The 27,274-nt window shown below is 39.4% G+C and overlaps 1 protein-coding gene across 2 annotated transcripts; it reads left to right on the top strand.

The window, feature by feature from the left end:
• Positions 1–1,360: 1,360 nt before the first annotated feature.
• On the top strand, positions 1,361–26,283 carry rbm6 (RNA binding motif protein 6). Of its 2 annotated transcripts, none has more exons than XM_062997528.1 (23): positions 1,361–1,569; positions 6,094–6,219; positions 7,002–8,445; positions 9,314–9,403; positions 10,273–10,342; positions 12,360–12,433; positions 15,555–15,629; positions 15,716–16,007; positions 16,194–16,351; positions 16,432–16,532; positions 16,635–16,698; positions 16,810–16,864; positions 16,970–17,043; positions 17,133–17,238; positions 17,326–17,423; positions 20,464–20,724; positions 22,042–22,188; positions 22,310–22,378; positions 23,129–23,368; positions 23,475–23,549; positions 25,132–25,205; positions 25,656–25,707; positions 25,846–26,283. In XM_062997528.1, the coding sequence occupies exons 2-23, from the start codon at positions 6,173–6,175 to the stop codon at positions 25,933–25,935; spliced, it is 3,756 nt and encodes a 1,251-aa protein (XP_062853598.1). In that variant the 5' UTR covers positions 1,361–1,569; positions 6,094–6,172; the 3' UTR covers positions 25,936–26,283. The 2 variants fall into 2 exon arrangements, with proteins under 2 accessions (XP_062853598.1, XP_062853597.1); XM_062997527.1 differs by having other exon boundaries at positions 16,807–16,864.
• Positions 26,284–27,274: the final 991 nt, after the last annotated feature.

Here is a 27,274-nt window from a genome sequence, read left to right as displayed (position 1 = left end):
CCGGGGCCAGGCCATGTAGTGCTTTAAATGTAAGATAATGTAAGATAAAAATGTAAAATAAAAATTGAGACAGAGGCATGCTTACCACTGTTACACCGCTCTTTTTATTAATTGCACTTTTTAATAATTTAGCAACCAACCTTACACTGATCAGCCATAACATTAAAACCACCTCCTTGTTTCTACACTCACTGTCCATTTTATCAGCTCCACTTACCATATAGAAGCACTTTTTTAGTTCTACAATTACTGACTGTAGTCCATCTGTTTTTCTGCATGCTTTTTTAGCCTGCTTCCACCCTGTTTTTCAATGGTCAGGATCCCCATAGGACCACCACAGAGTAGGTATTATTTAGGTGGTGGATCATTCTTAGCACTGCAGTTATACTGACATGGTGGTGGTGTGTTAGTGTGTGTTGTGCTGGTATGAGTGGATCAGACACATCAGCGCTGCTGGAGTTTTTAAATAACGTGTCCACTCTATTAGACACTCCTACCTAGTTGGTTCACCTTGTAGATGTAAAGTCAGATACGATCGCTCATCTTTTGCTGCTGTTTGAGTTGGTCATCTCCTAGACCTTCATCAGTGGTCACAGGACGCTGCCCACAGGGCGCTGTTGGCTGAATGTTTTTGGTTGGTGGACTATTCTCAGTCCAGCAGTGATAGTGAGGTGTTTAAAAACTCCATCAGCGCTGCTGTGTCTTATCCACTCATACCAGCACAACACACACTAACACACCACCACCATGTCAGTGTCACTGCAGTGCTGAGAATAATCCACCACCTAAATAATACCTGCTCTGGTCCTGTGGGGGTCCTGACCATTAAAGAACAGCATGAAAGGAGGCTAATAAAGCATGCAGAGAAACATGTGGACTACAGTCAGTAATTGTAGAACTACAAAGTGCTTCTATATGGTAAGTGGAGCTGATAAAATGGACAGTGAGTGTATGGCTGATCAGTGTATTTTGTTCATTAGTTTAACTGCTTTAAAAATAGGCACTAAAACAACTTAATGCCACAATTTTAAAATATTTACAGCTTTTTATTACATATTTAACTTATTTTTTTAATGGCATTGCATAAAAACATTGTAAATTCTGTATTAAATTTGTTAATAATTGTGTAATATTTTAACATTCTTGGTTCATATAAGCTGGCATGGGAAACTGCACCAGTCTAACCAAGTCTCAAAATATAACCATTTTTATTTATTTATATATTTATGTATTTGTTGAAAGGAGTGATGAACTTCTCACTGCACCCGGCCACATTCTACCAAAATAAAAGTGTTAGACGCTGTTACTGCATGACCAGAACGTAGGGACGCATTTGGCCTTTTTTTATTTTATTTTTATAGCTGCGTTGTTTCGCAATATTTCATAATTTCATACTTAAAGTACAACTTAATTGTATTCAGAGTTTTTAAAGACTTTTTAAACACACTTCTTAATAAATAATACACATGTAAACCCGAGCGTTCTTATGTAGCTCCTCCTCTGAGTGGAAGTTGGTTTTCTGCTGTTTCCTTTAGCTCGGTGTTGACGACAGGGAACGGGGGAATAAAGGTAAACTATGTCACTAATGAATGTATATTTATAAATATTAAATGTTCTGTCTATTTATGTATGTATTTATTTGTTTTTTTTATCTTATATTTTACAGTTATTTTGTTAGCTCAGTAGCTAGCTGTGCACATTAGCTGCCTAGCTAGCTGCTAGTGTTAGCTAGCTTGCTAATGCTGCTTGGTTAGCCTTCAGGTTCAGTAGATGGATGTGTAACTGCGTGGCTAGCCATGTTTACTGCGTTAAAACTAGATTAAACGTTTTTATTTAACACTCTATACACAAACGATAAGTTGCCGGCTGGTTTAGGGGAGCTGTGTGTCATTTACACACATTTTAAGCGTTAAATAAAACACGAAAAATGCAAGTAAACCGTGGCACGTATTAACAATATCGGTGGTCTAATTGATGAACAACGCTACACGCCTGGGTGATGCAGCTGGACCAGTGCTTAAAATAAAATAATAAAAAAACATGCGGTGTATTATTATTATTATTGTTTTGTTGTTGCTTTTAAACCAGCATCAATCAGCAAGCTTTGTTAGCATGGCTGCATATATGACAGTTTTCCCAGACAATAGTAGAGAAAGGGACAACCAAGGCATAAATAATAGCAGTTATTTTAGTGTGTGTGTGCGTGTGTGTAACCGTCCTGAAGGGGTTACTCGTTGTCTTTCACGTTATATATTTTGCTTTATGTGTTGCTGGGTGAATTGTCTATTCACTGTGTGTGAGAACGTCTCCAATTTTCAGAGGTAATTCAGCAACTTCCCCCAAAAATTGGTCTGCCATAGGTTTAAAGCTGCTAAAGCATGAGAACCTAATTTTCATTAGAAAGGGTTGCCTTGGGTTATAGGACCAGATATGATTGTGGTACAGTTGATTGTTACTGTTGATTGTAACTGTTGTTCATGCTGTTTTGTGTTGTTTCTGTGAGAAACTCTTGGTGTCTTATAATAAGAACAAACTGTAAAATATTGTGCTGCATCTGTTCTAATACCATTTGCAGTTCTATAAGTTTTACATTTGCGGATTATAAGACAATTTGTTCAGATAGGTATGTTTAAGGTTTGCAGCGCATATATACAGTGGAATTGTATTAAATAACAATAAATGTCGGTTTGTATAGGCCAAGCCTATATTCTGTTCATAAATGCTCATAAATAAATCAAGACTTGCTGCATTTCAGTGTATTATTACTATGTTAATTTCTTCAAACACTGATCCCAAATGTCTCAGGAGGAAACTCGAGCTAGAGATTTCTGGTATGGCTATACAAAACATGTTTATGTTATCCAGCTAGCTAACATAATACACCGATCAGCCATAACATTAACACCACCTCCTTGTTTCTACACTCTCTGTCAATTTTATCAACTCCATTTACCATATAGAAGCACTTTGTAGTTCTACAATTACTGACTGTAATCCATCTGTTTTTCTACATACCTTTTTAGCCTGCTTTCACCCTGTTCTTCAATGGTCAGGACCACCACAGAGCAGGTATTATTTAGGTGGTGGATAATTCTCAGCACCGCAGTGACACTGACATGGTGGTGTTGTGTTACTGTGTGTTGTGCTGGTATGAGTGGATCAGACACAGCAGCGCTGCTGGAGTTTTCAAATACCGTGTCCACTCACTGCCCACTCTATTAGACACTCCTACCTATTTGGTCCACCTTGTAGATGTAAAGTCAGGGATGATCGCTCATCTATTGCTGCTGTTTGAGTTAGTTGGCCATCTTCTAGACCTTCATCAGTGGTCACAGGACGCTGCCCATGGGGTGCTGTTGGCTGGATGTTTTTGGTTGGTGGACTATTCTCAGTCCAGCAGTGACAGTGAGGTGTTTAAAAACTCCAGCAGCACTGCTGTGTCTTATCCACTCCTACCAGCACAACAAACACTAACACACCACCACCATGTCAGTGTCACTGCAGTGCTGAGAATGATCCACCACCCAAATAATACCTGCTCTGTGGTGGTCCTGACCATTGAAGAACAGCATAAAAGGGGGCTAACAAAGTGTGCAGAGAAACAGATAGACAACAGTCAGTAATTGTAGAACTACAAAGTGCTCCTATATGGTAAGTGGAGCTGATAAAATGCACAGTGGGTGTAGAAACAAGGAGGTGGTTTTAATCTTATGATTGATTGGTGTTTATGTCAGATTTATATAGGTCAAGTCTATATTCTACTCAGCTTATAAATAAATGAAGACATTTCAGTGTATTACTTTGTTAATTTCTTCTAACACAGATCTACAAATGTCTCAGGAGGAAACTCGAGCTATGGTCCTACAAACCATGTTTGTTATCCAGCTAGCTAACATAAAATGTATGGGTTCAACCAAGGACGTGATTTACTTTAACACTGGCGGCATACAACACAATGTTGTTTGTGTAGAAATAGGGGTAAGGTTTAAGTTCATACAGTGCACTGTGTGCAGGTTTATAAACAGAGCAGCTTTGCACTGTGTGATATACACTTAGAAATCCCTTCTGCCTGTCAGTACTTGTTTTAAATACAGTGTATCACAAAAGTGAGTACACCCCTCACATTTCTGCAGATATTTAAGTATATCTTTTCATGGGACAACACTGACAAAATGACACTTTGACACAATGAAAAGTAGTCTGTGTGCAGCTTATATAACAGTGTAAATTTATTCTTCCCTCAAAATAACTCAATATACAGCCATTAATGTCTAAACCACCGGCAACAAAAGTGAGTACACCCCTAAGAGACTACACCCCTAAATGTCCAAATTGAGCACTGCTTGTCATTTTCCCTCCAAAATGTCATGTGATTTGTTAGTGTTACTAGGTCTCAGGTGTGCATAGGGAGCAGGTGTGTTCAATTTAGTAGTACAGCTCTCACACTCTCTCATACTGGTCACTGAAAGTTCCAACATGGCACCTCATGGCAAAGAACTCTCTGAGGATCTTAAAAGACGAATTGTTGCGCTACATGAAGATGGCCAAGGCTACAAGAAGATTGCCAACACCCTGAAACTGAGCTGCAGCACAGTGGCCAAGATCATCCAGCGTTTTAAAAGAGCAGGGTCCACTCAGAACAGACCTCGCGTTGGTCGTCCAAAGAAGCTGAGTGCACGTGCTCAGCGTCACATCCAACTGCTGTCTTTGAAAGATAGGCGCAGGAGTGCTGTCAGCATTGCTGCAGAGATTGAAAAGGTGGGGGGTCAGCCTGTCAGTGCTCAGACCATACGCCGCACACTACATCAAATTGGTCTGCATGGCTGTCACCCCAGAAGGAAGCCTCTTCTGAAGTCTCTACACAAGAAAGCCCGCAAACAGTTTTCTGAAGACATGTCAACAAAGGACATGGATTACTGGAACCATGTCCTATGGTCTGATGAGACCAAGATTAATTTGTTTGGTTCAGATGGTCTCAAGCATGTGTGGCGGCAATCAGGTGAGGAGTACAAAGATAAGTGTGTCATGCCTACAGTCAAGCATGGTGGTGGGAATGCCATGGTCTGGGGCTGCATGAGTGCAGCAGGTGTTGGGGAGTTACATTTCATTGAGGGACACATGAACTCCAATATGTACTGTGAAATACTGAGCAGAGCATGATCCCCTCCCTCCGGAAACTGGGTCGCAGGGCAGTGTTCCAGCATGATAATGACCCCAAACACACCTCTAAGACGACCACTGCTTTATTGAAGAGGCTGATGGTAAAGGTGATGGACTGGCCAAGCATGTCTCCAGACCTAAACCCAATCGAACATCTTTGGGGCATCCTCAAGCGGAAGGTGGAGGAGTGCAAAGTCTCGAATATCCGCCAGCTCCGTGATGTCGTCATGGAGGAGTGGAAAAGCATTCCAGTGGCAACCTGTGAAGCTCTGGTAAACTCCATGCCCAGGAGAGTTAAGGCAGTTCTGGGAAATAATGGTGGCCACATAAAATATTGACACTTCAGGAACTTTCACTAAGGGGTGTACTCACTTTTGTTGCCGGTGGTTTAGACATTAATGGCTGTATATTGAGTTATTTTGAGCTAAGAATAAATTTACACTGTTATATAAGCTGCACACAGACTACTTTTCATTGTGTCAAAGTGTCATTTTGTCAGTGTTGTCCCATGAAAAGATATACTTAAATATCTGCAGAAATGTGAGGGGTGTACTCACTTTTGTGATACACTGTACATACAGCAAAAAGGGAGCAGCTTCCTCTGTTTATCTGTTTGTGACAACACCATAACTCCCACTGATGATGAAATCTCTATGCTGACATTTTATTGACATGCCCATGGTGATGTAGCCCAATCTTGCTAACTATTAAATCTCTATTCGTTAGTCCTTTAGGCCGAGGTAAGAAAAGTATATTTTTCTATTTAATTTGACACACCTCTGTACATTCTAATGAACGACAATTTATATATGTTTTTATTTTGTACCTGCACCATGCTTTCCATGTTCTGTTGTCATCAGTAGGATGACTTAAATCAAGTAAGTGTGATTAAATTTTTGGGGAATTAAAGTAATAATCCTATCACGTTTGCAGGTGCTTGTAAACAGCTTCATACACAAGAAGACAAAGGTGTGCAAGATAAAGTGAAGGATCAAATCAACTTTGAACCATCATGTGGAATGGTTCAAGGTCTGGTCCAAGAGGAGGAATGCCCTTTCGGTAAGCTCAATAAAATGTTGATACTTGTTAAGGCATTGCTCTTATGGTACATCATGCCAGCATGATAAAAATATATACTAAAAGCTTAACTGAAGCTATTGCCATCCCTAAAACCTAAGCCCACCATAAAACACTGGTGGGTGATTAAAAGCCACTTGTCACCACTAACTTCATGTTTTATACCTGTTACTGTTAGACTCTGTATACATAGTGATGGAATAATTAGCTCAGCTTTAGACTTACATGCTAGCATCAAAAGCAAAGGGCTCATCTCATTTTATAAGACTGTTGTTTATTTGAGGCAGAACCTTCCTTTAATGAGTACTCCTTTTAAATAAAACATGTTCATGTGTGAATGGTGTCTGCCAAAATATTTGTTGTTAAAAGAGGGACGTAATTTCTTGCTTTATTATCTGCTAATGCCTGGGTCTTATTTGGTTTAGCTGTTTGAGTCAGTGATTTAATATTAAAACTTTACATTTTGAACATGGAGTACTTTTAAATACTGTTCACTTAAGCAAAGTAATTGTCTGCTACTCTTTTTGGTCAGGGTGGGGGTTTGCAGCAGCAGTGGAAGTTGCGATTGGGGAATTTGATATGACTAAATAGGTACAAAAAAGGGAAGATACAAAAACAGCAAAAATAAATAAAAACAATAAATTGGCCACTGACCAAATATACCTGACCAGCCTAAAAAATATCTTGGCCAAAATGATCATTTATTTCTTTAGTGTGTTGGTGTGATTGGTGGTGACTGGTGTTAAAGCAAGTTGTCATTGCAGTGGGGGTCCTCGTGGAGAGATGTTCGAAGAAAGAAATGGACTAATGTCTGGCTTCAGAGGACGAGATGGATTGAATATGGGAGCAGGGCCTCCGGACAGGTCACCAATGGACATGAGAAGGTTTGACCACCCACCAGATATGATGGGACGCTCTATGGGCCTTCTCGAAAGAGGACGTGACCCCAGAGACCTATTCGGGCCCAGAGATAAACCAGACTTAAATTTTAGAAGAAATTTTGATATGGAACAAAATGCACCAGGTTTTATGGGACATGGAAGGCATCCAATGGCCATGGGTGACCGAGACATGCATCCTAGGGACATGAGGCGGCCTGAAGATCAACATATGGATATGAGAGAGAGGGACAGATATCCAATGGATCGTTTTGACATGTCACCCATGGATATTAGAAGAAGACTTGCTATGGAGTCGATGAATAGAAATGACCACATAAGAGAAAGAGAAATGTCACAGAAGGGCTTCAATGACCTTGATGGATTTAATATGGACATGCCTTCTCGAGAAAGGTCAGTGATGGACTTTGAGAGACGAGGCTGTGCTCCTCTCTTGAATCCCAGAGGAAGGTTTGAGTCTGATGTGGACTTTAGAAATCGCATGGGATCACCTGGTGATTTTAGGGATCGCCCACCTCAGATGTTTGGTAACAGGGATGAGACTACTTTGAATATCAGGGGAAGGCCCGATGTGCCTGCAGATCGCCAAGGTCCAGAAAAAGTAGGAGGGATGACTCTAAGAGACAGGGAATTCCCTGATCAAACAGAGAGCCCATCAAGATTGAGAGATGATGCTGGTAAACCCCTTTCTGAGGAGTGGAGCAGGCATAGCATGCGGGAGCAGGGCGCTCTTTCACCCATGATCAACAGACGTTCATCTTCACCCCAGGAAATAAAAGATCGATTAATGCCTTTGCTTGGCAGGGATACTAAGTTTTCAGATCCACCACAGTTTCAAGACAGAGAGAGGCAGTCTTTGGAGTTTTCAGATAAGAGTCGGGGCTCCTTTGACTTCTCCCGATCAGAAAGAGAGGGTCCTGCTGTCCCAAACTGGAAAAATGTTCCTACTGATTTTCCAGGCAGAGATGTACCTCGCTCAATTCAGAAACAGCCTCTCTTACCATTGCCCTCTACTGTAAATACCCCGTCCAGAGGCAGGGATGGCCTGTCAAACAGGGTGAACAATTTTTCAGTTGATCAAGGAACCTTCAAAGGAAAGGATAATGCGCTTGATGATGTTTCAAAGAAAGGCAATCTGACGTCAGAGCCTAGAGATTCTGACAAAGGTGGAAGTCAAGACCAGGACTACAGAGACATTGATTATAGGACCAGCTCTGGGCACAAATACGAATACATCCTTGACAAACTTGAAGAACTAAAAGAACCCAATTTATCTCTACTTGAAAGACCAAATTCTTCTGGTTCTCAGGTTTGAATATATTTTCTTGTTTCTTTTTATTTCTCTATGTTGTCCTAAAGCTAGCTAGTAATATGCAGTGGTCTGTAAAAGTAATTGCCCCTTTCCAGTTTTCACTTTCAGATTACCAAAGCAAAAGCTGGTAAGACAACTTGGCTAATTAAACCCAGCAAGGCTTAATGCCCACCAACACTGTAGAAGATTCATACCATAATCTAGGAATATTTCAGAAATGCTGAAAAAGTTTTAGGTCTCCACTTAACCCCCAAGGCAGTGGTACTTTAGCTTTTTATCATCTGGGCTGCAACCAAGCTAAAAGCTATGCACAAATGTATCACTATATCGTCTGGCTGGGCGTCTGCGTGGACATGATTTGCCATTGTGTATCAGGGATAACCCAAACATTTTATCACTAAAGCAGTGCTGTGTCAGTACGGTCATCCGGCATAAAAACTGTGGTATGCAGAGCCTCTCTGGTGACCTCTAAATCTGTGAGAAGCTGAAAGAAAAAACAACAGGTCTATATTATCAACATGTGGGCTGCATATAGCCCATGGGTTAAGAACCTTTGGTTTAAGAGCTCAGCATGAGGAGGCAATTACTTTTTAAGAACAGCTGCATACAAACTTGACCATTATTGGTTCTTTCATGCATGAAGTAATGTGAAGTAACATTTCGAATAATCTGGATAATTGTCTATATGCAAATTAAATTTTATAATGACAGTTTTACCATTAAAATAATAGTGACTGAATTTCAGTTTGCTAATTGATCACCTGCAGTTCTCTTTCACTTCATTTGTTTTCTGTGACAATTTTAAGTGACACATTTTGATTAAAATTAATGTGATTTAAATAATCATGTGGATTCTGCAACAAAGGACCAGGATTATAGAAGTGCCGCTATTCAGGAAAAAATCTCAAATACCATTGTCATCTCTGGAATTCCCAAAACTGCTACAATGCAACAGGTATGCTAAATTCTTCATTTTCACACACACACACACACACACACACACACACACACACACATATATCGAGTAGCCATAACATTGAAACCACCTCTTTGTTTCTACACTCACTGTCCATTTTATCAGCTCCACTTACCATATAGAAGCACTTTGTAGTTCTACAATTACTGACTGTAGTTTATCTATTTCTCTGCATGCTTTGTTAGCTAACTTTCATGCTGTTTTTCAATGGTCAGGACTCTCCCAGGACCACCACAGAGCAGGTATTATTTGGGTGGTGGATGATTCTCAGCACTGCAGTGACACTGACATGGTGGTGGTGTGTTAGTGTGTGTTGTGCTGGTATGAGTGGATCAGACACAGCAGCGCTGCTGGACTGTTTAAACACCTCACTGTCACTGCTGAACTGAGAATAGTCCACTAACCAAAAATATCCAGCCAACAGCGCCCCGTGGGCAGTGTCGAAGATGACCAACTCAAACAGCAGCAATAGATGATTGATCATCTCTGACTTTACATCTACAAGGTGGACCAACTAGGTAGGAGTGTCTAATAGAGTGGACAGTGAGTGGACACAGTATTTAAAAACTCCAGCAGCGCTGCTGTGTCTGATCCACTCATACCAGCACAACACACACTAACACACCACCACCATGTCAGTGTCACTGCAGTGCTGAGAATCATCCACCACCTAAATAATACCTGCTCTGTGGTGGTTTTGTGGGGATATATATATAAGCTTGGATGCTTGGGCTTCTGTATCCATATAATGACCATTTAAATTTTTGGTGTTCCATTTGTTCACTTTTTCGCTCTTCGCAATATCAGTTGGCAGTGCTGTTGTTTCTGACTAAAGTTTTCTTTTTTAGATATTGGATGCCTTTGCAGTTCGTGAAGGAGTGCCAATGCAAGGCATGAAGATAAGAGATGTTGTTCCAGGTGAGATACTGTTTTTAATGATGTGTTTACGATTCGCTACACTTCGCTTTTCGCTACTCGATTCCTACGCTCGTGGTTTTCGAACTTGACAAGACAAGTTGAATGGTTTAAAAACTGCAGATTGATTATTGACTGACCATCAGTCCTGTCACCTACCCGTTGCATTCTTCTGCTGGAGTTTGTGTAGTTCTCTCTGAGAACATTTTGTTTATGATTCGGGGCTAAAACTGACATTACAGTACAGCGCTTGGAATTGGACATCACACCCACATGCCACCTTAGTTCTTAATGGTGTGTGGTCTCTCATTGGTTGATCTTTAAACAACAATGTAAAACACAAACTGATGTGTCATGTTTTTATATTTTTGTGTCAAACTGGGCTGTCTTATTTCATTTTCTCCACTTGTTTGGTAGTAGAAACTGTTTTTTACACTAAATTGTGTCCTAACAAAAGACTTTGGCCTCTTGTAAAATATTTGTCAAATATACTCTTACATTTTGATGAGGTTCTGTCAATTTTTATGGTCAACAGCACACTGCTTTAAGCATCCATGTTCAGCTTAAACTATTGAATGTTTCTATTATCATAAATACAGTCATGTGAAAAAGTTAGGACACCCCATGAAAACTTTTGTCTTTTTGAACATATTTAAACATATGGACATTTATGCTTTATTTGAACAGTACTGAGAGATGGAGCTTATATAACTAAACAAACAAATTTAAAAATTACTTTTAAACACAAGTTGTAAAATGTAATAAACAAAAATGGAAATTTATTGTGAGGAAAAAGTTAGGACACCCCCCACATGTATTACTACTTAAAATGTCTAAAATTAGAATCCGGTGCACCACATCAGCTGCAATAATTAGACCATCATTAGAGGACATTGGCGTTTTATTTAAACCTCAGACATTAGTTTGGTTTGCTCTTGATTGTTGAAGTGAGTGTTATCACCATGGTGAGATCTAAAGAGCTCTCTATGGCCTTCAGAAAGAAGGTTGTAGATGCATATGAGTCTGGGAAGGGATTTAAAAAGATCTCAAAACAATTAGAAATAAGCCATTCCACTGTCCGGAAAATAATTTACAAGTGGTGAACATTTAAAACAACCGCCAACATGGCCAGGTCAGGCTGTCCTAGCAAGTTCAGCCCAAGAGCAGACCGCAAGATGCGTAAAGAAGTCTCCAATAGTCCTACAATGTCATCACAGAACCTACAGGTAGCTCTTGCTACAGTTGATAGCAAGGTACATGCATCTACCATCAGAAAGAGACTGTACAAGTTTGATTTTCATGGTAGGTCTGAACGGAGGAAACCCTTGCTGTCAAAAAAAAAAAAAAAAAACATCAGGGCAGGACTAAAGTTTACCAGAGAACACCTAGACAAAGACCAGGACTTCTGGAACAATGTGCTTTGGACAGATGAATCCAAAGTTGAATTATTTGGGCACAGTAACAGAAGACATGTTTGGCGCAAACCAAACACAGCATTTGAGCATGAACCTCATAACATTATTAAATACTATTTGCTCTTTATCTCCTGCATTTTAACCCCTTTAAACCTGTTTGTGTGTGAAGCAGCATACCTATTCACACATTTCCAGTCTTGCCCTCTGTCCGAATCATCATTTACGTGTAGTAAAAAAAAAAAACAGCTCTTAGTGACATCAGTGTTCCAGTATGCCAGAAAATACATGCATACTGCTGTTCATTTATTTTTTTAAGTTGATGTTGACAATAAAAATCCTTAAAGTTGATTTTGTAAACTAGCCATTGCAGCCTTACTATTCAAAGGTATATATGAATGGTCATACATTAAACCAATGGTACTATAAACCTACACTAACATACTGTGAGCGAAGTTTCTTAACTGCTTATGAATTATTAATGGCAAAAGCACCACCAAATACATGTACATGATCGAAAAGTCGATATCGTCATTAAAAAAAAAGTTTGCTGTTCTTTCCATGATTGACTAACACAAACCCATTTGTATTTCAAATGCTGTTCCCAGGTTACAGCTCTGATACGGCCTATGTGGAGTTTTTAAACCTCGAGGATGCTGTCCACTTCATGGAGTCCAACCAGGTGGCCCATTCTTGTCCCTCTACAGCAGCTGTCTTCAAAGGAGAAGGCTTGGGCTTGGGCAGGGCCAAGGGTGGGATGGGTACTCAGTAAATGGAATAGGGAAATTTTTGGTGTAATGCTAAAATACTGTACACATGGAATATGATGAGCACAAGCCTGTATAATATCTGAAGTAGAGTTGTAACATTGCGTTTAAATTTTTCATTCTTCCCCAGATTTGGGGGTTTTATTAGATTGCAGATTTATAAATAGAAGATAGTTAGGAGGACCCAGTGTTTTCGCCAATGAAAAAACTGTAAACGCCATAGCAGATTATAAGCCTTATGTTTCAGGTGCCTGGGTGGTGCAGTGCTAAATCACACTAGCCCAAAACCTCTTAGGTTCGGGGTTTGAATCTCAGCATTCAATCAGAATCTCGATTGGTTGGGCATCTACACTGACATGATTAAACGAACTATTGGGTGTTGCACTTGTCGACACGTTCTTGTTTTTGGTCCCAAGCCTGTATAAACAGGAAAGTTGAAAATTCAGGAAATTCATCAAAAAACTGTGCCAATTAAGGTATGCAGGCCAGAACTATCTGCTATGGAGACCCCTAAATATGGGAGCAGCTGGAAAAAAATCAGTTACAGTGTGAAACTGAGATTTTTCTTAGCTGGACCTTGACTTTGGCCTCAAATTTAAACACCTCTTGTCCTTATTTCCAAAAGTTAAAAGCACTGCATGCTGTGAAGGCTACATGCTAAGCTTATCTCAGTTTGTTTGGCTTTCTGTAACTGTCGTGCCTGTGCTAAATTTATGCAAACATGGCAACTAAGCTCTAGTTTTTTTATTTACACACAAGAGAGTTTTGATACTTGTTTACTTAAACCAGTAAGTCATTGTTGCCTATTGTGTGAATATGCTGACATTGTTAAAGTATAAATTATGAAAACATTTTTTCTTTTCTTTATGAATGCGAGTCGTGTAATTGTAACAGTACATGTCTTACACAACATAATTGTAGTAAACTTTTATAAGTACTAATAATAGTAATAGTTCTGATCTACATTTTTTCCATATCTCTTGGTCATAAAAATGTGTTGCCACCAGAAATTACCCAGTGATTAGGTGGATTACTTCTTACAGCTTCACCTCTTTCTGTAAAGTTTCCTTTGACATCTGCTTACTTTCTGGGATGTGACCCTTATGTTCCTCTTTCCAGTTTTGTACTTTTGCCTATGGTGCCGTAGCACCAGCAGTTCATTACACATGTTCAAATCTTGTTAACGTCACTGACCAGCACTTTCGTTCTGTGCAGTTCAATTCCACCCTTTACACAGTCCAATGGAAAGCATTCCATTTAAACTCTTTCTTCATCTGTGGATCCTTCTTGGTCTCTGCACCATTAAAATGTGGCATTTTTCATGTTATCTTCGTTTTTGCTTTTTATTCAGGAATTATTTGCTGTTGCATTTTACCTTTTGGGCATCTTTTCTTTCTTGTTGCCATGGTCTTCTACTTGAATATCAATATCTTTGAAGATCAAATCCCTCCTCTTGCCTGTCTTCAGACAACTTAAGTGCATAGTACAAATAGGAACAGCCTTGAGAGCCTTAGTTTCTGGTTTCTCCTTTTGAGCTATCAAGATTCTGCTTTTGGAATTGGCATGTAATAAAAAAAGTCTTCCTGTTAATATCCTGTTAAAGTACCATGTGCACTCATGAGCTGCAGTGTTGCAAGCACAGTTATTTTGTGTATGATCCTGTTGGAACTGTGTTTATTGAGCAAATTTAGAATCTTGATAGCATAATTACTTAAGTTCAACCCTAAGCTGGGTAAATGTAAGTTTGTTTTCATGTGTATGATGATATCCTTCCTACTTTCTACTTGAATGCTTGTTTAGTCAAAGTATAGCACACATGGTCATTAGCCCAGAGTAACCCAGATCACATGAAACATCCATCATACATGCTTGTCCTGGGTTATTGGTACCAGAGTTAAAATCTTTGAACCAGCACACAGTGCTTCTTGTTTTATGTGGACCCACTTTTATCTGTAATCAGTTTTTTTAATAACTGGAAAAAAACTCTATCCTCCTTGTTTACTTCTTTGGGATGACCCACTCTTGTATCTAGTCAAGCATTACATGCTTTTTCTTAAAACTATTGTAGGTAAGCCAAGTTTATATAACCATTTTCCTATTTGATGATGTAATTTTTTCATATGTTGTTTAAGGTTTTCAGCTTTTTCCTATTTGGTTTTTCAGGCCAAATGTAATTACTCAAGCATACAGAACTTAGCCTTTAATTTTATGACTACCTTTATTTAGCTTTAATTTTGAACAATGTTTTAATCCACACCCAAGTTATTTTTCACCTTGGTTTTATTTAATAAAACCAGGTAAAAATCAAGTAATATAGAATAAAAATGACCAAAAGGGTAAAACCTGTTGCATACAGATGTTAAATGTGTAAAAAGCAAAACCAACAAATGTTTTGTGATGTCCTATCAGAAATATCATTTAGTGCAATCACAGAAAAACAACAAATGATCAATGATCAGCAAAATATCTCTCTATAACATTTATGACTACATTTCATTAGGTTAAATCAATTTTGTTGAGGTCAGTATGAATACTTGATAAAAAATGTGTAAGTGGTAACTGTACCTATATGGACCAGTCTGATTCAATAAAACTGAATGAGACCAATGAAAGGTGCTAGATCACCTTGTTTTATAACTGAGAAATTTGATCCTGCATTTTTATATACAGAATATGTTTTTTTTAAACCTATAGGGCATTCTTGTACAGTCCCGAGTAGCTCAAGCTACTGCTTGGACTTGTTGGCAGAAATGTCAAAAATAACAAACCAGTCTAATTAACAAACTGTGTATGTCCATAACATTTTAATGAATTGGGCCCTGTTCATTTAATAGAATTTGTGGAACAGACATGGTGTGGATAAGACGTTATGTTGATTACAGACAGATGTTCTAGACGGCATACCAGTTACACACTTATCGCCATTTTAGTACTTTGCCTGTTAGAGTTTTACAAGACGCGTTCTGGAACAGATCTTATCCAAATGCATTTGCAAGGATACCAGTTTCATGAATGAATTTGTTTCTTTTTTTTCAGGGGGTTGTTAAAGTTGGTAGCAAGACTGCCCAACTGAAGTATGTTCAGCCTGCCAGAAATGCAAAAGAAGACCAGGTATGCTTTATTTTCTGTTTGCAGTATGACTGTGATGCTCTGTGATGCATTTTTTACATAAAATTTTTTTCTTATTGCCACACCAGGACCTACCACCAAAAGCTGCCCCATCTACCCAAGATGGGTTGCTGCCATGTCCAGACCTGCTCGGTATCCCAACTGTAAATGTGGAAGGCATAAATAGGCCCCTGACTGAGCCTCACTTACAAGGCGAGTGGCAGAGAAGTTCCACCTTGACTCCTGAAGCTTGGCAGCAACAGGTTGACAAGCAACTTCAGCAACAGCAGCAAACAGAAAAACAGGGAGAGGAATGGGCCAACTGGAGTGGCAGCCGCCAGAGTCAGCAATCCTCAGATACAGCTGTAAACGAGAGCAGAAGTAAGTGAAAAATTTGTGTTTCAGTATATACACACACTTTTTTTTTTTTACCCTATAAAACCCTAATTGTCAGTTAGATTGTAAGAGTACATTAGTTTAGAGTTTTTGGACCTCATGCTTTGCTAACCCAGCTTTGGTTTACTTGACTGATGTAGTGTCTGCTTTTTTATCGCCTTGTTCAATTAGCAATGATTATTAAGAACATCCTTCCCAACACTACACTGGAGACAATCCTGAAGGCACTGGATGCCTTGGCTTATCTTGATGAACGCAATGTCCGTCTTGTTAAAGGAAAGACGCCTGGTTCCAAATGCTTTTGCTTTGTTGATATGGACTCCCACCAGGTAAAATGTTATGCACTGCATACTTTTAAAAAAAAATATTTCCATGGAATAACATTACTAACTCTCTACTCAAATTTCAGCAAGTGTTAAAATTGGTTGAGCTGCTTACTGTACCTCGACCAATTCTGATTGATGGGGTCCGAGTATTTGCAGAGGTGGCAAAGCCTCTAAAGAATCAGAAGTAAGTTCTATTTTTTTTAATCATAAACCAGAATTGATTACAGTGCCTTATGTTAATTGCAGCACTTAATGTTAAAATCCTCTTTGTTTCTCTTTCTTTTAGCTACTGGAAAGACCATGATAAGTCAAACACCTCTCTTCTGGGTTACCCACCTGATGTAATGGAGGTTGGTAGTTTACTTTTTGGTGGCAAATGCTCAGTTTGGTATATTCAGTCACTTTATTACAGTGCTTCAACTAATTTTAATTCTAAAACACGTTTGTTTTTGCTGTAGCAGCAAAACTACCCTCAGCAGTCTGACTCAACTATAGGTTTTTCAACTACCATGCAAGGTATGTGATATGTATGAGACTTTCTGTTCTTTAAATGACTATAATTCTTTTGTTTTGATTGAAGGTAAATCATATGATGGTCTGACTTTGCATATATGTCTGCAGGCATGTGTCCGTCTTCTGCTGCCGCAGAGTCCTCTCTGGCTTCAGCTGCTTTACAGAGCCCAGCCTCAACCGCAGTGCGTTCCTGAAACACACACACACACATCATTTTCAAACCTAATCATGTCTGTGACTAAACTGTAACCTGTTCTCTGGCACTGCATAGGGTGTGGTGTACTCAGAGACCCCTGCAGTCGTCACTACACATCAGCCTGCATCTGTACCCAATCCTGCTCTTCCTGGCTCCACTGATGGCTCTGAGGCCTACTACAGTAAGAGGCCCGTTGGGTTGAAGGGAATATTTGCCTTGTGTGAATATCTTTGATGTTTCGTGACATAGCTTTTGTCATTTTTCTCAGGTATGGATAATCCAGATTTATCTGCCTTCCTGTATGATGCTACATCTGGCTTCTACTATGATCCCCAGACCACACTGTACTATGACCCTAACTCAAGGGTATGTCTAGAAATATTTCTCCTTCATTCCTGATAGTTTAAAAATGTTATTGTACTAGGGATTTGAGCTATGCCAGATTATTGTAACTTTAAACTATTAATTAACAATTCAGATATTTAACATGACGGGTTGGAAAATGAGCTTAACATTTATCAAAAATGTAGAGCAATTACATAAACATAAACTATATAAGTCGATCTTGTTCAGCATTTAAAATGATAAGCCAAAACTTTAGGACCACTCCCCAAAATTGTGCTTGGCAATGCCTTTTTGTAATATATCATGGTCAGGGAAATATTAAATGTTGGGCTGATGGTAGTTACTCATATTACACCGGTTAAATGCAGCAAATATGATTAGGCATAAAGACCTGAGTGACCTGAGTTAAGGGCCTAATTGTTATTGCCAGTTAACTGGGTTAAAACAATACTACAGTGAGCAAAGGATGCTCACAGGCAGATGTATTGAGTACCTACCAACAGAGGTTTAGAGAGAGAGAGATCTTTATTATTTTTGAGGTATTGTGTAGTGAATGCTGTTGATGATTATTTTCAATGTTTTATTTTGTACACAGTGACGTGATCTTCCACTGTAAACAATCAAGAGTCAGTAGCGCTTTAACAGCCCTACTCTGAAAACCAAAGTTAATTTGGGCAAGTGTTAAACCTCATGGCTCATTGTACTGTACGCATGTATACACACAGTATGTACAGTAGATATTAAAGGCTATACTTTGTGATGTAAAAATGAGACCAAGAGGAATAATTTAGAACATTTTCCACCTTTGATGTGATCTATAATTTGGGTAGAAGTCTATCGACATGGCACATTTTAAATCTTTGCCCACTCTTCCTTGCAAAAGTGCTTTAAATCTGTCAGATTGTGAGAGCTTCTCCTGTGCACAGGTCACTCCACATATTTTCTTCTGGATATAAATACAGTGGGGTCAAAAAGTATTTAGTCAGCCACTGATTGTGCAGGTTCTCCTACTTAGAAAGATGAGAGAGGTCTGTAATTTTCATCATAGGTACACTTCAACTATGAGAGACAAAATGAGAAAAAAAAATCCAGGAAATCACATTGTAGGATTTTTAAAGAATTTATTTGTAAATGATGGTGGAAAATAAGTATTTGGTCAATAACAAAAGTTCAACTCAATACTTTGTAACATAACCTTTGTTGGCAATGACAGAGGTCAAACGTTTCCTGTAAGTCTTCACCAGGTTTGCACACACTGTAGCTGGTATTTTGGCCCATTCCTCCATGCAGATCTCCTCTAGAGCAGTGATGTTTTGGGGCTGTCGCTGTTCTATGGGGTTGAGGTCTGGAGACTGGCTAGGCCACTCCAGGACCTTGAAAGGCTTTTTACGGAGCCACTCCTTCGTTGCCCGAGCGGTGTGTTTGGGATCATTGTCATGCTGGAAGACCCAGCCACGTTCCATCTTCAATGCTCTCACTGATGGAAGGAGTCCCCTATGCAGAAAAACAGCCCCAAAGCATGGTTTCCACCCCCATGCTTCACAGTAGGTATGGTGTTCTTGGGTTCTTCTTCTTTCTCCAAACACGACAAGTTGAGTTTTTACCAAAAAGTTCCATTTTGGTTTCATCTGACCACATGACATTCTCCCAATCCTCTTCTGGATCATCCATATGCTCTCTGGCAAACTTCAGACGGGCCTGGACATGTACTGGCTTAAGCAGGGGGACACGCCTAGCACTGCAGGATTTGAGTCCCTCTCGGCATAGTGTGTTACTGATGGTAGCCTTTGTTACTTTGGTCCCAGCTCTCTGCAGGTCATTCATCAGGTCCCTCTGTGTAGTTCTGGGATTTTTGCTCACCGTGCTCATGATCATTTTGACCCCACGGGAGATTATCAATTGTCTTGTATGTCTTCCATTTTCTTACAATTGCTCCCACAGTTGATTTATTCACACCAACCTGCTTGCCTATTGTAGATTCACTCTTCCCAGCCTGGTGCAGGTCTACAATTTTCTTCCTGGTGTCCTTCGACAGCTCTTTGGTCTTGGCCATGGTTGAGTTTGGAGTCTGACTGTTTGAGGCTGTGGACAGGTGTCTTTTTTACAGATAACGAGGTCAAACAGGTGCCGTTAATACAGGTAACGAGTGGAGGACAGAAGAGCTTCTTAAAGAAGAAGTTACAGGTCTGTGAGAGCCAGAAATCTTGCTTGTTTGTTATTGACCAAATACTTATTTTTCACTATAATTTACAAATAAATTCTTTAAAAATCCTACAATGTGATTTCCTGGATTTTTTTTTCTCATTTTGTCTCTCATAGTTGAAGTGTACCTATGATGAAAATTACAGACCTCTCTCATCTTTCTAAGTAGGAGAACCTGCACAATCAGTGGCTGACTAAATACTTTTTGACCCCACTGTATGGGCTCTGGCTGGGCCATTCCAAAACTTTGATTTTTTTTTTCTGGTGAAGCTATTTTTTGTTGACATGGAGGTATGCTTTGGTTTGTTGTCATGCTGAAATGTGAAATTACACTTCATTTTCAGCTTTTAAGCAGAGGCCTGAAAGTTTTGTGCCAGAATTAATTGATATTTAGAACTGTTCATAATTCCCTTTACCTTGACTGAATTCTCAAGTCCAGCTGAGGAATAACTGTCCCAAAGTGTAGTGTCACCACTATGCTTCATTGTGGGTATGGTGATCTGTTGGTGATGTGCAGTTTTGGTATTGTTCCGAATTATGGGAAGAACCTTATATGGGGTAAATCAGTTACTTTAATTGATGGTGGGTTTACAAACTACTGTTTAATGTGTTTAATTGGATTTGTTCATTCTGAGCCACACCCCCAGTTAAGAGGTAGTGCACATTATTTTAGTTTTCTATTTATATTTCACCCATCATAACTATTTCAGTTTGTTTCAATCGAATTGCACAGACTATAGGTCACATTTAAGGTGGAAATGAATCTGGAATTGTTTATCTTGGTCGAATCACAAAAACTTAGCATGTTTATATACACTGTATGACAAATAAAAACGTTTTTATATGTATGTTTTGGCAGTACTTCTACAATGCTGAGACTCAGCAGTACTTGTACTGGGACAGTGTCTCAAAGACCTACGTACCAGTTGAAAATTCCAGTGCAGAAACTCCGGCACCGAGTGCACCAGTCGAGACTGTGGCTGAGGCCGCACCAGTCGAGGATCAAAAACTGCTTCCAGCGGATGTCCCAGAGCAGAGGGAAGATGAGGACGCCACATCACGCTCTGACAAAAAAGAGAAGGAGAAAGAAGAAAAGCCCAAGACCCTGGCAGCATTCAAGGTGTGCTTGTTGTTTTTTACATTACCTACATGTTTGAAATGTTGCTGTAGCCAGGATTAAACAAATCATGCATCGTACCAAACAGAGGCTCTGAAACTGGAGAGCTCCTGTTCATCTTTGCTCCTGAAAGCCTATTGTGCACACTGCTTTTGTACCAAATCATGAGTACAATCAGCTTTTGACATCACCTGTTTGAATTCATATCATTAGTTTATCTTGTTTTTCTATTTAGTCTTTTTACTACCCCTAAACTGACCCTTCCCAATTTTTTTAAATGCAGGAATGTTGTATGTAACAAATAAAATAAATTTGACACCACAAAACTTGAAATATCTTGGTTTCATACTGTCTCAATTTTTTTATTTGCATTTTTTTACACTGTCCCACCTTTTTCTGATTTGGGGTTGTTATTGTGTCACCCTTGGCTTAACAACTTGTATTAAGTCTTTTACATCGCTGTGGAGGAATTTTGGCCCGCTCTTCTTTGTAGAATTGTTTTAATTTGGTTAATCTGGAGGTTTTTTGAGCATGAACTGCCTGTTTAAGGTCTTGTGATTAAGGTTCAAGTCAGGACTTTGACTCAGCCACTCCAAAACCTTATTTATTTATTTTTTTGCGCCATTAAGAGGTGTGTGCTTGGAATCGTTGTTACATAACCCTACTGCGCTTGATCTTTAGGTCACAAACTCACTGGCAGACATTCTCCTTCAGTATTTTCTGATAAAGAGTGGAATTTATGGTTTTATCAAGTATAACAAGACATCACGGTTCTGCAGAAGCAAAGCAGCCCCAGACCGTCACACTAGATGTAACAGCCCACAGCAGGCTTTTTCTGGTCAACTGTGTTTTACGCCTTGCTACTCAACCATGAATGCCATATACACCCAGTGACTTTTTATTATGGACCTTAACTGACGTGAGACCTGCAGTTCTTTAGATGTTTGTTTGGGTGCATCAAGTGCATCAAGTCTTTGATGCATTCTTGGTGAAACTTTGGTACGCTGGCCGCTCCTAAATAAGATTTACCACTATTTAAATATATCTTTTAGTAAATTTATGAACCAATAAGAGAACCAAATTTCAAAATTGCTTTTAAAATACAATAAATTAATGCATACAGGCTAAGCATGTTAAGCCAGTTGTGACCTGGTTTTGTTTCGTTGTTTTTGCTTGGAAAATGTAAGTGATTATTGTCAGACACCAACCTGTCCACTGGACACTCCTGAGTAAAAAAACTGTCACACATTCTGCTATTTCTAATACATAATTGTGTTTTAGTGTAAATAATCAACACATTGTTGTAATTCTTGTTATCAGATAATGAAAGACATGGAGCGTTGGGCCAAAATCCAGAATCGGCAGAAAGAGAGCGTGAGGTCACCATCTCCTGTTCTCAAAAGTGGATCAGATGAAAAGAAAGGCTCCAAGGCTGCAGATGTAGCCTTTGCAGTCTTTGAGAGAAAGGTCAGATGACTCCTTGTTTTATACGTTAACACATCGGTCTCCAAGTATGCCTTTATTTCATTTTCAAAAATGTCTTACTAAGTTATAACTAGTTAATATTTCTTATTCCTTACCTTTATAGGCCACCGGTGGAGATGACCTATTTAAAAAGCCTCTAGCACCACCAAAGAAAGAGGAAAAGGGATCAAAGGTAAGCTTAGGGTGCACAGTCATAGTTTTAGTGACAGTAAAAAAAAATTAGTATATTATTAGATTATATTTATTTGTTTTCCCTTTCTTAACTTAGTCTAGTTATGTGCACTTGAAGTCTGTCTCTCTTAATGTTGCCACCATTCCCACGTCCAATCAAGGAGGGTGGCAATGACACGGAATCAAATATTTTTATATGTTGCTGTTTCCAGGATAAACAAGTCAGTTACCAGCCAGTCAGTGTATCTATTTTACCAGTCAGTTCTCTTCTGTGCTCTTATAGCCATGTTTTGATTGCCTTGAAAAAAATCCCTAGGCTTTTAAGATAGATACAGTGCTGTAAAAAAGTATTTTCCTCACAACCGATTTGACACGTGTGCAGCTGCTGATGGCTCTGTAAGGAGTGAAGGTAAAAGTATTGCATTCGAAGAGCCATCTGTGATCTAGTACAGGCGCCTTAACTGGCTGACAGAGGTCGTAATTGATGCAGTGATAACAAACCCTGCTTTAACCATTATCACTGCCACTACAAACACCCAGCCAATCGTGTGTCTAGAAGCCCAGCCAGTCAATAGCACATCAGACCGCTGCGCAATCCGAACACCCCAAAAAAATGCATTTCTTAACAACATTACAATTCAAATGCTCTTGGTGCAAATATCCTCTATACAAGTAATACCTTGCTAATACAAGTACAAATCTACTTCAGAAGCAGGTGTCACTTTTCTCTTTCCAAATTTTGTGGTCACAGAAACCCATTGGCTCACTGGGTATGTTAGCGGCTGACTACGGGGCAGGCAGTGATGAGGAGGAAGAGGAAAAGCACGAGAAACATGAAGCACCTCAACCAGCAGCTAAAACTCAACCACTGTCTGAGGAGAAAGATGACAGATTAACAGACTGGAAGAAAATGGCCTGTCTGTTGTGCAGGAGACAGTTCCCCAATAAAGAAACTCTGATTCGTCATCAACAGCTCTCAGACCTGCACAAGGTACTGCAACTTTTACAGCCTTCACAAGAGCTTTGCAGCTTATAGGTCCATCATTTCATTAGGGAATAGATTGATTTTTCTCATTTTATTCTTTTTGTTGTGACAGCAAAATATGGAGATTCACATTAAGATCAAACAGTCAAAAAGAGAACTGGAAGCTTTGGAAAACCAGGAAAAGGAGGTAGGTGTTTGTAATTTACCATTTTTTTTGGGTGTGGTGATGGTGTGGTACATGTACATGCTTACTGTTAGAGGGATTTGATATGATGTTAATGAAAACAGTGACACATTAAGATAATTAGTCTGCACCCTGACTTAAATACCAGGTTATCTATTTGAAAGCAACTGTTTGACCACAGCTGCTGTAGTGAAGCCCTGCAAGAATAAAACCCACATACAGAATGCTTGACCATGATGGAACAATACTGTCGCTAATAAGCCACAGACAGAAAGGGTATAAACACAAATAAATGAGGTGGCCAAAGTAACTAGTTGTAACATGTCAGGCTGTTCCAGCTGTCTGTGACCACCCAGTTCTCTAAAAAGAAGAAAGGTAGAGAACCCTCAAAACAACCCTGGGATGGCAATAAATGAGTGGTAATCTGACCCATCCAAGCAACATGAATTTATAGGTGTTTTAAAGAATGAGGGACATCACACCACCTCTGGGGCAATTCACTCTCCAAGGACGGTTCCACTGTGACAGGTGTGCTGGTCTCATTTACAAGCAGAAAACCGGACTAGAAGGAGCCCGGCATCATGGCTGCAGAGAAAAGGCAGGTTTTCCAGAATAGGAGCTTGCGAGTCTGAAGTACAGAAACACTCCCACTTGGAATGGGCTAATGCTAAAGAGGCACAGGTGATTCCTGTGATCCTACAGATCAGTAATCTATACCTTCCTGCCTTCTCTGCTGGCCATAACTGGCATGGCAGATAAAGCAAGATTCTACAATCTTGGCCCGGGCGGCACGGTGGCTAAGTGGGTAGCACTGTCGCCTGACAGCAAGAAGGTCCTGGGTTCGATCCCCAGGTGGGGCGGTCCGGGTCCTTTCTGTGCGGAGTTTGCATGTTCTCCCCGTGTGTGCGTGGGTTTCCTCCGGGTGCTCCGGTTTCCTCCCACAGTCCAAAGACATGCAAGTGAGGTAAATTGGAGATTGTCCATGACTGTGTTCGATATAACCTTGTGTATTGATGAATCTTGTGTAATGAGTAACTACCGTTCCTGTCATGAATGTAACCAAAGTGTAAAACATGACATTAAAATCCTAATAAACAAACAAACAATCTTGGCCCAGCTGGACTTCTTACCCATGTGTACAAACATACTATTTTGCTTGTGCAGATTTAATAGACTCATCCAGGGTTCTTTGTAATATGTCCTGGTTATAATCTGTCCAGTTGATGTTAACATGTGACTCTGTATCATGTACTGGGATGCAAAGAAAACTTATAATAATTAAATAAACAAATTTTAACAGGCACATAAACACAAACAGAATAAACTAATTTGTATACGAACGTCCCTTTATGGAGGGCTCACAGTGGGACCAGATATTTCAGAGCAGAGAGATTAAGATGCATTGTTTGTGTTGCCATAATAAACAATTATGGACATAATATGGGTTGCTTGAAAGGGTTTGAAAGCCCCACTGTTGATGAATATAACAGTCCAAGTGAAGCAAAAAATACTTTTTTGTAATACTCTACGTCCTCATAATAATCAGTCCGGCTGATATTGACATCTGACTCTATATGTGCTTTAGATGAATATAAAGGAAGCCAGCAGTCCAAGTGAAGCAAAAAGACGAAAAAAGGACACACGCGGCAGCGGTTCCAGGTAGTGTAAACAATCTTTTACATTTTTTGTTGGGGGTGGCACGGTGGCTCAGTGGGTAGCACTGTCGCCTCACAGCAAGAAGGTCCTGGGTTCGATCCCCAGGTGGGGCGGTCCGGGTCCTTTCTGTGTGGAGTTTGCGTGTTCTCCCCGTGTCTGCGTGGGTTTCCTCCGGGAGCTCCGGTTTCCCACAGTCCGAAGACATGCAGTCAGGTTAATTAGAGAAACAAAATTGTCCATGATTGTGTTTGACATTAAACTTGTGAACTGATGAATCTTGTGTAATTAAGGTTTCTGTCATGAATGTAACCAAAGAGTGTAAAACATGACGTTAAAATAAATACATAAAGTAAATAAATACATTTTTTTGTTGGCTTTATGAATCAGTGGCTGACTTAACTATGTTGATATTTGTATACACCAGCTACTAATTCAGAATTATTGTGCTTTCAGAGACTCACACAAAGGCAATGATAGACCAGGTTTAGGTCTGGAGAAGACTGAGGTGAGACACTGATCCATCATATTAAAAGCAGATTCCTTGTGTTTTTCTGTGTAGAAACTATTGACTGTTACAACTTCTTTGTCTCTGCATACCTGTAAAGACATTAGTTTCCTCTGTCTGACACTTTTTCCCCAACAGAAGAAAAAGGATTCAGAGGCCTGGAACTACTCTTCTTATAAGCATGCAGTGCGAAAGGCCATGTTTGCTCGTTTTAAAGAGCTGGAATGATTGCTTTAGTGGAAAATAGTTCCAAACAGAGGCTCACTCTAGGCTTTATGTGGTGAGCTAACCCAGTTATCTCAGAATCACTTTGTGAATTAACTCAGTGTTATGGTTGTGTGCCTGTAATAATTATGAATACATTTTCTTTAAGTCAGTAAATATCTTCAGTTGTCATGCATTGCCATTTTGTAGCTCTGTTGTTTTGGGCTTTTAAATCCTTTTTTAATGTTTTCTTATTTTTTTCTTATGTGGTGATTTTTGTATGCCTAAACGAAGCATGACTTGTAATTACAGCGTATGTAAAATAATTACAACTGTACTTCCACAAGTCATTAAATTCTCAGTGACTGCCAACATCTTTGTGGGTGAGAAGTGATCTTTTTTTATTAATCGCCACAGAGATTCTTCAGCTGTCATTTCAATGTGATGCCTTTAAAGGGACATCAGTGCCGATGTGACCTCATGGTCACAATACAGGTAAACATCTCAAGATGCACATTAAATGAAAAAAGCAGTGGCATTTATTCACTTCAACCTACAAGTCTGTGTCAACTATTACTCTCTTTTCAAAATGGTACAAAAAGGCCTGGAACAGTTACAGGGTAAGAAGTTGACGGTGGGGAGATCGGCAGAAAGTCTTGTGCTCTGATGAAACTGAAGGTGAACATTTTGACTTGAAATACTTGCTAACGTTTTAGTTATAAACTATTATTTTTTAAGTAGATTAATGTTTTTCTTTTAACATTTACTGAATGTGTAAAAGCTCTTAGTTAAAATAATTCTATTGCCACTTCATTAATGGTTAAAAGGGGTAAAAATGTGAATAGTGTTACACCTACTGTTGCCACTTCATTAATGGTTAAAAGGGGTAAAAATGTGAATAGCGTTACACCTACTGTTGCCACTTCATTAATGGTTAAAAGGGGTAAAAATGTGAATAGTGTTACACCTACTGTTGCCACTTCATTAATGGTTAAAAGGGGTAAAAATGTGAATAGCGTTACACCTACTGTTGCCACTTCATTAATGGTTAAAAGGGGTAAAAATGTGAATAGTGTTACACCTACTGTTGCCACTTCATTAATGGTTAAAAGGGGTAAAAATGTGAATAGTGTTACACCTACTGTTGCCACTTCATTAATGGTTAAAAGGGGTAAAAATGTGAATAGTGTTACACCTACTGTTGCCACTTCATTAATGGTTAAAAGGGGTAAAAATGTGAATAGTGTTACACCTACTGTTGCCACTTCATCAATGGTTAAAAGGGGTAAAAATGTGAATAGTGTTACACCTACTGTTGCCACTTCATCAATGGTTAAAAGGGGTAAAAATGTGAATAGTGTTA

Source organism: Trichomycterus rosablanca, chromosome 6 (genome assembly GCF_030014385.1).
Source record: "Trichomycterus rosablanca isolate fTriRos1 chromosome 6, fTriRos1.hap1, whole genome shotgun sequence".
NCBI classification, from domain to species: Eukaryota; Metazoa; Chordata; class Actinopteri; order Siluriformes; family Trichomycteridae; genus Trichomycterus; species Trichomycterus rosablanca.
The sequence above is the reverse complement of the archived record's forward strand: the minus strand, read 5'-3'. Positions and strand labels throughout refer to the sequence as shown.

Bases quoted from the DNA above. Each gene is read 5' to 3' on its own strand.
- rbm6 (XM_062997527.1), top strand. From the start codon at position 6,173: ATGTGGAATGGTTCAAGGTCTGGTCCAAGAGGAGGAATGCCCTTTCG. The intron at 10,343-12,359 runs GTGAGATACTGT...TGCTGTTCCCAG, and splicing joins GATAAGAGATGTTGTTCCAG to GTTACAGCTCTGATACGGCC. The intron at 12,434-15,554 runs GTGGCCCATTCT...CTTTTTTTTCAG, and splicing joins ACTTCATGGAGTCCAACCAG to GGGGTTGTTAAAGTTGGTAG.